The 10,902-nt window shown below is 50.9% G+C and overlaps 1 protein-coding gene and 1 pseudogene across 1 annotated transcript; one reads left to right on the forward strand and one right to left on the reverse strand.

The window, feature by feature from the left end:
* Window positions 1–3,550: 3,550 nt before the first annotated feature.
* Window positions 3,551–7,296, reverse strand: LOC104854927 (neutrophil gelatinase-associated lipocalin). Its single transcript, XM_033758989.1, has 7 exons — window positions 7,123–7,296; window positions 6,575–6,711; window positions 5,188–5,267; window positions 4,874–5,143; window positions 4,448–4,549; window positions 3,831–3,857; window positions 3,551–3,708 (listed from the first exon to the last, which is right to left on the reverse strand). Exons 1-6 carry the CDS (start codon window positions 7,258–7,260, stop codon window positions 3,838–3,840), a joined length of 747 nt encoding a protein of 248 aa, XP_033614880.1. The 5' UTR covers window positions 7,261–7,296; the 3' UTR covers window positions 3,551–3,708; window positions 3,831–3,837.
* A 420-nt stretch (window positions 7,297–7,716) lies between these two features.
* On the forward strand, window positions 7,717–8,776 carry LOC104854953 (annotated as a pseudogene).
* The last annotated feature ends 2,126 nt before the right edge of the window (window positions 8,777–10,902 follow it).

A 10,902-nucleotide genomic window follows, 5' to 3' on the forward strand; every position in this document is an offset into this window, starting at 1 on the left:
CCTCTTCATTTCCTGTCTTTATTTCTTTCTCTTGCCTAATTTCTGTGGCTAAGGTTTCCAAAACTATATTGTACAAGATGGTAGTGAACATCCTTGTCTTGTTCCTGATTTTAGAGTGAAGGATTTCAATTTTTGACCATTAAGTATGATATTGGTTGTTGGCTTGGTGATAGTGGACATCTTTGTCTTAATTCCTGATTTTAGTGTGAAGAATTTCAGTTTTTGACAATTTAGTACAATATTGGCTGTTGGTTTTTCATAGATGGCTTTTCATAAGATTGAGGTAGAGACCATCTATTCCAATTTTTGAAGGGTTTTTTTTTTTTTACTCATAAATGTGTGTTGGATCTTGTCAAATGCTTTTTCTGCATCTATTGAGATGATCATATGGTTTTGTCCTTGGCTCTATTAATGTAATGTATTACATTTATTGATTTGCATACGTTGAACCATCCCTGCTTCCTGGGGATGAATCCCACTTAGGATGTATGATCTTCTTGATGATCATCTGTATTCTTTTTGCCAGTATCTTATTAAGGATTTTTAAAAATCTATGTTCATTAGTGAGATTGGCCTATAGTTCTCTTTCTTTGTTGTCTTTCTCTGCTTTTTGGATCAAGTGATGCTTGCTTCTAGGAATGAATTTGGGAGTATTGCTTCCCTTTCAATTTCATTGAAGAGTTTAAACAATAGTGGCAGTAGTTCCTCTCTAAATGTCTTGTAGAATTCAGCAATGAAGCCATCAGGACCTGGACTTTTCTTAGTAAGCTTTTAATTACATTTTCATTTTCATTGACTGATATTGGGTCATTTAGAATTTTTAGGTTATATTCGTTCAACTTTGGTAGTTCATATGTATCTAGGAATCTGTTCACTTCTGTATTTTCCATCTTATTGGCATATAGGTTCTTGAAGTAGGTATTAATGAACCTGTGGATTTCTGCTGGGTCCGCTGTAATGTTACCCTTTTTATTCCTAATTGCATGGATTTGGGCCTTTTCTTTCCTTTTTAAATAAGTTTGGCTAAGGGTTTGTTGATTCTATTTATCCTTTCAAAGAACCAACTCTTGGTTTCACTGATTGTTTTGTATTGTTCTCTTATTCTCCCTTGTAGTGATTTCTGCTCTGATATTTATAATTTCCTTCTTTGTATTAGCTTTGGGTTTGTCTTTCTCTTCTTTTTCTAGAATCTTGAGGTTCAGCATCAGGTTGTGTAATTGAGCTCACTCTGTTTTCCTAATATGAGTATTCACTGCTATTAATTTCCCTCATAAGACTGCTTTCATTGTGTCCCATAGGTTCTGACACGTTGTATTTTCATTGTCATTTAATTGTAGGAACTGTCTGATTTCTTAATTTCCTCTGTGAATCACTGGTTATTTGGAAGTGTGTTGTTCAGTCTGTATGTGTTTATGAAATTCTTGCAGTTTCTTTTGCTATTGATCTCCAATTTTATTGCACTGTGGTCTGATAATATACTTCAGTTCCTTTGCACTTACTTAAACATGTTCTACGAATGAGTGTGTGGTCTATTTTGGAGAACTATCCATGTGCAGCCAAAAAGAATGTGTATTCTGATTTTGTGTGGTGGAACACTCTGTAAATATCTCTTAAATTCCTTTGTTCAAGAGTTTAACTGAGTTCTAGATAATTGGGATCTTGTACCTTTACGTGATGTATCTTGGTTCTTATTTTTTCCCCATTCCCCTGAATAAGTCCTTATTCTTAGACTTAGTTTGGTCAACTAGTGGACAAGAAAACGCAGGCTGTACCAGGACTCACTCTAGAGCTAAGAATCTTTTTGAATTCTGGCTAAAAAATCAGTAGAGAGAGATACAGAGGGAAGGGTGGTAAAGAAAGAAGGGGGAGGGGACAACAGGTGTGGGATGAAATCAATTGCTTGCGATAGACTGTGAACCCCAGATCCAAGGTGTGGGAGATGGGGAGAGACCCCTGTGAGCTAGGAATAGAAACACACAGCATCTCAGCTGGAGCGTGCCTATCTCTGGATGGGCAGCACTCTCGTGAGAGTTTGGATTTAAAACCTCACTTTTGCCGCTTCTAGAGTCTACTTTCTTTTGCTTTTGCTCGGGACAAGTGGGATCATTTTCACACTCTCAGAGATTCAGGGTGAACACGAGGGAATAAGTACCTGGAAGTCACAGCATTGTAGAATAGCAAGGAACCTGCCCTGATTACAGATGGGGAAACTGAGGCAGCTTCAGAGATGCATGCCTATTTGGGATTTGTTTCAGCCACTTCCTTCACCTTCTAAGGAGACACAGGTACCTGAAAGGGACCAAGCAGAGCTTGGCCAGTGTGGCTGTGCAGGAGGGACTGACTGGCCTGGTACCCGGCCCCTCCTCCCTTTTGAGGAAGACCTCACTCCCTGCCACCTGGCATTACTGCTGTAACCTTTTCCAAAGCAGCCCGTTGCCGTGTAGCAGCAATGAGGTGGGAACCACCAATCATACACTCTCTTTTTACTTTCTCCTAACTTAATTTTCCACCTGTAATATCGGAATAAAGACTGGTGTCCCCGACATAGAAACGTGTTAGAATTAAATGAGAAAATCAATGGGGAGAGGCCAGGAAACCAGTGGGGTTGATACCTGGCAGGTCCTATTTTTTTACTCACCTAGCAACTACTGGATCCTAGCCTGACTCATCCTGTGTTAAATCTAGGGTGGAAACCCCATGACCAGCTCCTCTGCCCAAACGCTTGGCAAATTTCTCCTTCTGTCCTAGTCGAGATGACTCTCGCCTTGCTGTCCAGTGCTCATTCTGTCTTGATGCCCTTGATCCCTTCAAGAGACCTTCAAGCTGTGTCCAGCACTGGGCTCAGTGCTGCTCAGTGACCAAGGGTGCAGGGAACCATAGGGCTAAGTACACATCAGCCGTGGCCGGAGTCCTAGGGCCAAGTCTGAGCGAATGTGAGACCACGGTACGGCTCAGCCTGGGCTGTTATTCCTGCGCAGCTCTCAGCCCCATATCAACCCCACCCTCTCCACCAGCCACGACCCCATCCATTTTCTCTGCCCCCTCTCAGACTCCTCTTGACCTTGCCCTGATCCTAGTCCAGCTGTCCTTTAAGGGACAAACAAGTGGGCACAGCCTCCTTCCCCTAGGACCAGGTGAGGGGGCAGAAAGCCCCATCAGGTATGGAGCTGCTGTGGCTTGGATGTGTGTGTCCCCACCAAGCCCGTTAACTGGACCTAAGACCCAAGGGGACGGTATCAGCAGCTAGGGATTCTACAAGGTAGGCAAATCAGCCCCTGTGGGGGTGTGAAGACTGCCCTGCAGGTGGGCCTGTGGCTGGGGCTAGGAGTCCAGTCACGGTGGGAGTGAATGCCATATTTGGTCCAAGACAGACTCAGGACAGCCAGTGGCAACAGATGGAAGGGAACCTGGAGACCTCCGCTTTGGCTTTCTCTCTGCACCCAAAAGTCAGGCTGCGTTCTGGAGATGCAGGCCCTGGGATGCTGGTGTGAGCCCTCCCTTTGCCCTTCCCCCTCCTCATGACCCAGGGGACAAGGAGCACAGACTTGGAGACAGGGTGCATGTGTTTAATCAGCACAAGGGGTCTCCATCAGCAGGGTGGATTTTGGGGTGACGGGTGCGCAGCCCTGTCCTGTAAGAAGGGTCTTCCAGCTCTCTCAGTGTCACCGTGGCGGGTGAAGGAACTAGAAAAAGGGAGAACGGAGGGACCTGGGAGGGGTCAGCAGAGTAAAGACGGATGGGGTTCAAGTGTGGGGAGTGGGGAGGAACAAGGGCAGCCCCGAGACCCCCAGCCCAGCCTACCCTGTCGGCCCCTTGCCCCCCATACTCACTGCACACTCAGTCATCGATGCACCTCTCTGTGGGGAGAAGGAACATCAGAGCAGGTGGCTGTGTGTGTGTGTGTGTGTGTGTGTGTGTGTGTGTGTGCGTGTGTGTGCTCTCTGGCTGCCAGCAGCTGTGCTGTCCCTGGCTACCTCCAACCCAGCCTCGCCCAGCGCAGAGGACATAGGGGCTCCCTGAATAGAGGCCAGGCTATATGAAAGTAGGGACACCTGTCATGCCAGGAATCAGCAGGCCCAGGGAAGAGGAGCTGGCCCAGGACAACATGACCCAAGGTACAGAGGAGGCGGCCCAGGACAGCAAGACCCGCAGTGTGGGGAAGTGGCCCAGGACAAGAAGTCTCAGGGCATGGAGAGGAGGTGGCCCAAGGAAGTGTGACTGAGGAAACTCGGAGCTCGGCTTGAAGCTGTCTTCTGGGCAGGCCTTGGCTGAACTATGAGGGGACCACTTAGGGTCAGGGCCCCTGGAGGGCCACAAACCCCAGGGTGGGAGCCCCTACCCCTCCACTGGATCAAGGGACCGAGTCTCTCCTGTTGCTTTTCCCTGCTGGGGAAGCATCAGCCTGGGGAGCTGCACGTCCCCTTCCCCCTCCCCAGCTGGCCATTACCCGTGGGCACAGGAAAAATGATGTTGTCACCAGTGAGGCCCAGAGACTCGGCAAAGTTGACGAAACTCCGCCTCACTGCAGGGCTCAGCTCCTTGGTTCTCCCTGTGGCCAACATGGCAGTGAGTGGGCAACAGAAAGACACTCTGCGGTTATGTTTTTAAGATTTTTTGGAGACCTGGTCTTGAACTCCTAATCCTCTGGCTCAGCCCCCCAGGGCTCAGGTGACAGTTGTGTCCACCGTGCCCGGTTCGGTCTGTAACTACTGTCAAAGGAGGCCTCAGAGCCCTCTCCCATGAAGGGTCTGTGGAAAGGCTGCCTCCCTGAGGGAGACTTGCAGAAGACTTTGTGGGTATTTGGGGATAGGGGACCCCTTCCCCCAAGAGCGACCGTGCACCTGGTCCCCCATGGGATGGAGCGAGGACCCACCGTAGAGAGTGGTCCTGAAGTTCACTCTGTTCCCGTACTTCCTCTCAAAGAACACCATGGCGAACTGAGTGTAGTTGGTGGCTACCACTCTCACGGTGTAGCTCTGTGCTGGAAGGTACTCTGCAGCGTGCACAGTGAGGGTCATACCTGCCCTGGTTGCGAAGAAGGCGCTGTCCCCGTGCCCCTCCATCAGCCAGCAGGGACTTCTCCCCGCAGGACGGCATCTGTACAGAAGAGCAGGCAGGCCTACCCCCTTCCAAGTGGACTTTGCTCCCTGAATCCACCCCCCAGGGCCCCGCTCACTCGGGACTCACGTGGCATATAGCCCAGGGTGAACTGGCCGGGCTGCACACTGGGGACAAAGATTCGGATCTGGACGTCACAGTTCTGGCCCCTGCGGGTGAGAGAGATGTTCGGAGCTGAGCAGGGACATGACACCGCCCTGGTCCCCTCTGCCTGGACAAAGAGGGGCCAGGGAGACAGCTGGCTTCTGAGGCCCCAGTTCAGCCCAGCCTGTGACAGGCTGTTCCCTACCACGACAGGCATCCTGCCCGGCCTGCTCCATGGCCCTGGGCCTTCTCCTCTGAGCCTCTGCCTGCTCTGCTGTGGGGGCCACTCGACCCTCCCTCCAGCACTCACCGGCTCCTCCGCTGCCTCCCCGGGGCGGGCTGCCTCACGCCAGACCCCAGGCCCTGTGCCCCACTCTTATCGCAATGCGCCCCTTTCCCGTCTCCCCTGGCTGAGCTTCCAGTCTGCTCCATGCCAAGCGCCGCCTTAGCCCTTGGGCCACACCTGACTTCTTCCCTGACTCCACCCTAGAACATGGAGTCACTCTCCTGCACCCTAAAACAAAACCTCAGAAACCTGCCTTCCTCCTGACCCTGGATTTTCAAGAGCTTCAACTGTAATCTACCCAGTGGTCAGAGCGGGCAGACCTTCAGGTAGATGGGCCCCAGCTCCCCACTCTGAGCGCCCCCTCTGTCATCTCCCACTTGGGACTGGAGGCCTTACCTTCCTGGTCCTCCCCACCTCTCCTCCTGTAGCTGCACCCAGATCCTGGCTCTTGCTGGAGCCGGGCCCTGGATCAAGGTGAGACTCTCCAGAGACTGGCCTGGGCTGCTCCCCTCCCAGCTGCTCATCAGCCCCTGCTCAGGTGGCCACGCTGATGCCTGGCTGCTTTGCTGACCCCTAAGGTGAGGCTTTTTTTCTTTCTTTCTTTCTTTTTTTTTTTTTTGCAACAGGGTCTCACTATGTGGTTGAGACTGACCTGGAACTCACTATGTAGCCCAGGCTGGTCTCGAACTCACAGCGACACTCCTGCCTCAGCCTCCTGAGTGCTGGGATGACAGGCCTGCTGTCAGGTACCAGAGATCGAACTCAGGTCCTTGCACTTGCGAGGCAGGCAGCAAAACCACTGAGCCTTGGGTTGGGTCCCAGGCTGGGTTCAGTGTCCCTCTTCCCCTCTGGATCACCCTACTTTCTTTATTTTTTCTGCTTTTTGCGTGTGTTTGTTCTGGAGCTACCCATGAATGTTAATGGAGAGAGGGAAGGTGGGAGCTAGGATAAAAAGGACAAAGAGAAGGGGAGAGGAAGACTGATTTTGTGCAGGGCGGTGAGATGACTGACAGCATCCCTCAGCTTCGGTCACTCCTCAGCTGACATCGTTCTGCCTCTCAGACACCCGGGACGTGGTGGCTTCACCTGAGTAGGGCAGAGGTGACGTTGTAGCTGTGGTCGTCGTTCAACTTGTAGATGGTTCTGTGCATATTATACTGGCTTTGTCCTCCTTTCCGAAATGCGTTCCCTGCCAGGCCTATGAGGTACCACTTGCCCTGGAACTGAAAGGGGCTGATGACAGGCAGGGCCCAGGGCTGGCTCCAGAGCCACCCCTCTCATGCTGTCCCTGCTGCTACCCCTGGGGACCCCCAGAGCAGCAGTGTTTGGGATCAGGCTGCCCCGAGAGGCCGGCAAGAGCAGATCCCTACAGGGCCAAGAAGGACTTTGGGAAAGTTCACCCTGTTTTGTCAGGCATGGGGTGGCCAAGGGGAAGTGATCATTTGGTCTTCTAGAGCCTCAGTTTGTTCAGAGGGACCGAACACGTCCCTTCCTGGGATGCACCGGGCCTGGCCTACCTGAGTCCTGTTCCTCCCACCCAACACTGCCCCTGGGTCCCTTTACCTCTCCTCTCCTCCGTTCCCATTGTTTCTTCCCCTGGGCCCCGCCTGCACCTGCCCCTCCAGAGCCCTTACCTGGTCATCCTGGAAGTCTGGCTGCAGGGGGACTTTGCTCAGAGGTGGGCTCGGGATCAGGGTTGGAGTGGTGTCCTGGGCCTGGGACTGCAGGGTCCGCAGCAGGGAGAGGCCCAGACACAGCAGACCCAGGGCCATGGCTTCAGGACAGCTGCTGGGCTGGCAGGTGTTGGAGGAGGAAGGGGGCTGAGGAGACCAACCTGGAGGAACTATTTATAGTGTACCGGGCTGCCTCCCTAGGGTGGGAGCGCTCATCCTTGTCTAGGAAGAGGGAGCCAAGTGCCAGAAACTCGTTTGGAAGTATGAGGAGAATATCTTTCCCTTTCCTTTGGTCAGGATTATGCAAGATAGAGAGAGGAGAAGGCTGCGTGGACTGGAGGGACATTCCTAGAGCTCCACAGTCGGCAGGCCAGGGAGGGGCCCCCTGTGTTTGCTCACTGTGTCTTTCCTTCATCTGATTTTCTTCATCCGTGGGTCAGCAGCTGAGGTCCTGAAAAACTGTCATCTTTGACTCTGTGCAAGCAGAGTGGGGATGTGTGTCAAGGACCCCTCCCCGTACTTGAGGAGAGCAAAAATTGTAATGGACATGGTGGCATGTGCCTGTAATTCCAGCCCTCAGGAGGCTGAGGCAGGAGGAGCTTGACATGTACCAGCCCAGAATATAAGTCAATTCCAGGCCAGCTCAAACTACACAGCAGGATGCTGTCTCAAAAAACAAGAAAAAAAAAAAAAAAAAAAAAAACAAAAAAAAAAAAAAAAAAAAAAAAAAAAGAACACTGAAAAGAATTCTTTGCTTGCATAAGCCCTGTGCTGTTTCCTGCTTCTTGTAAATGGCGAGAAAGTGTTGGTGTTGGAGCTGGAAGGGCAGGCACCAAACTGATATCCGTCACGAAACTTAGATTGTACCTGGAAAGGCTGAAATGGAGGTATCAGTGCCCTGCCTCACATCTATGTAGAAAAACTCTGGCAACTGTCAAACTCAATATTGTTGACAAAGATGAGGAGATACAAGATATTATTCTCAGGTCTGGATTCACCATTGTTCAGAGAAGGAAACTACGTCTCATTCCTGAGCACTGTTGTAACTTTTATGTGGAACAGTATAGGAAAAAATTTTTCCCAATTTTTTTTTTTGGTGCTGGGGATCGAATTAGGACCTTGTGCTTGTGAGGCAGGTGGTGGCGCCACTGAGCTAAATCCCCGGCCCCTATTTTTCCCAAATTTAAGCTTCCGTGAGTTCTGGGCCACTGGTTGCCATGATATTAACTAGACACAATGCCATCTCTTACCGGAAAGAACTTTTGGGACCAAGTAAGTTTGCTAGCACAGGAGACACACCCAAGCAGTCTAAGGCAGTGCAGGGCACAGAAGATTTAAGGACCTCACTGCACGGGAGGAAGGACTTGGCTGCAGCAGAAAGAGAAGCTCGCTTCGTGTTTCCTAAAGTGATTGTTGAGCCCTCTCCAACTGGACAAGCTGCCAAAGAGTATTTAAATTTATACATAACACCCGCGCTGCTTGAGGGACGCACAGGCTTTGTAAGCAAAACCGGACAGATCCTTTTATTTGGCTACTGAGGGAAAGATATTGGCCACTGAAAAATGACCCTAACAAACCTAAACTTGACCGTCATCAAATTGCAGAAGACTTCTAGCCTCTGCCCCAGAATAGGTCATGAGCTATCTCTTTTTTTTTTCTTTCTCACTGAGTTTATTGGTGCTTTTTAGGCATGCAGTACAGTTACATTCATCATTGGGATCTTGTACTTTTACAGGACAGGTCTTGGTTCTTGTTTTTTTCCCATACCCCTGCCCTCCCTTCATCCTCCCACCCTCCCTTATGTACAAAGACTTTGTTTCCATGTTTTTCTTTCCTCATATTTTTTCTTTTCCCTTCTTTCCTTTCCCAACCCTTACTGCAGTGCATGATGACCTGGATTTGATCCCTAGCGCCAGAATGAGGTGGGAAGGGGGGAGAAAAGAAAAGAAAAGAGAATACAAGAAATTTAACTCTCTCTCTCTCTCTTTTTTTTTTTTTTTTGGTACTGGGGATTGAAGCCAGGTCCTTGTACTTGTGAGGCAGGCAGTAGAACCACTGAGCTAAATCCCCGGCCCAGAAATTTAACTCTTAAGGATTTAGGGATTGTATATGAAATAAGTTATTTTGTAAAAATAAGAAAAAAAGAGAAATGTTGGTGTTATGGCTTGGGTCTAGCTGTCCCCTCAAAGCCTCATGCGGTCTTAGGTGGGGCTTTTTTTTTTTTCCCCAGCACCAGGGATCGAACTCAGGTCCTTGCATTTGCAAGGCAGGCGGTGGCACCAGTGAGCTAAATCCCTGACACTAGGTGGGGCTTTTTAAAGGTGTCTGGGTCTAGAGTGTGTGATGCTGGAACTGATTCATGGTGCAATGCTGGGCTCAAGGGCAGTGGGATTAAAGTGTGAGTGTAGCCTCCCTAAGTAGCCTGGAAAAATGAAGGGTGGGAAAACTCCCCTTGTTGCTCAGCTACCTTCTGCCTGCCACGAACTGTTTCTCCTCTGCGATGCCCATCTGCTGCGCCATCCAGCCTCGGAGCCAGCCCCCTGGAGACTGAAACCTGTACAGACTGCGGGCTAAATAAAACCTCTCCTCCTTTAACTTTGGGTGCCGGGTATTTCGTCTCAGTGATGGGGAAAAGTAACTGAGACAGCTGGGGTAGCTGATGTGGACCTCCTGGACAGAGGACAGGGCATCTGCTCTGAGACTGCTTAGGCCGTATCCTGAACCTCGGAGGAGCCCAAAGGAGGCCCCAGCGCAGGGTGAGATAACCCGAGTTTTTCTCTTCCCTCATGTCCCCTCCTCATCCACAGGAGCAGACAAAAAGCAGATGATTCTAGGGAACTGGCCTTTCCTTTGCGAACAGCAGGCAGACACAGGACAGGGGCTGTAGATGAGGTCGCTTGGCAAGCCTGAGTGCTGAGGTTGCGGGTGCATCACTGTGGAGCCCTGGCCACGGACCACGTGGGATGGGCACCTCCTGGGGTAGTGTGGGCTGCACTGTGCTGCTGTGTATACCAGGTGCTCTGGGCTCGAGAGATCATTCAGACTCGCTGTCTCCGGCCACATCCTTGGGCCATGGAGCCCAGTGGCTCAAGCCTGGGTTTCAGGACTGTCCCTGCGGTGGTTGAGTCAAGGCTTGTTCCAGGGGAAGGCTGTTTCCTCAGTGGGGGACTGGCCAGCATCCTGGGGAGGCAGCAACAGACCCCAGGCCCTATACAGTGTCCCCTTGAGATGGGTCACTCATGAGGGCAGCCCCTGTCCTGTTCCTGACCTGAACCTGGACGGGGCTTTGCAGGCTCCATATGGGACTAAAAGGGACCTCACGGTCTGTGCACATCTGCTGCTCGTGCCCCAGCCTGGGCTCTGGGCTGGCGGGTTCTAAGAGCAGCTTTAGAGGAGTCCTGACCTGGTGGGTAGGGTGATGCCTCAGCCCCTCACCCCAGACAGCCCTCCATTTTCTGCCCTCTTTCCTGAGCTGGATGATGAAAATGCAGGAAGTGAAGCTGTGGTCGCCTGAGCCCACCACCCTCCCAGCCCTACTCTCCTCCTCTTCCAGCTCTAGGGCTTCCGCCTACACTGCTGTCTACAACCTTAAAAGGAAGCCTGACCATCGATCGGTGGTGCGAATCTGTAATCCCAGCTCTCTGGGAAACTACGTCAAGAAGACAGTTTGAGTCTAGTCTGCACAACCCTGTCTCAAAATAAGAAATAAACTGCTGAAGAGATAGCTCAGTGCAAGGACCC

Source organism: Fukomys damarensis, unplaced genomic scaffold (genome assembly GCF_012274545.1).
Source record: "Fukomys damarensis isolate Sample0158 unplaced genomic scaffold, DMR_v1.0_HiC HiC_scaffold_36, whole genome shotgun sequence".
NCBI classification, from domain to species: domain Eukaryota; kingdom Metazoa; phylum Chordata; class Mammalia; order Rodentia; family Bathyergidae; genus Fukomys; species Fukomys damarensis.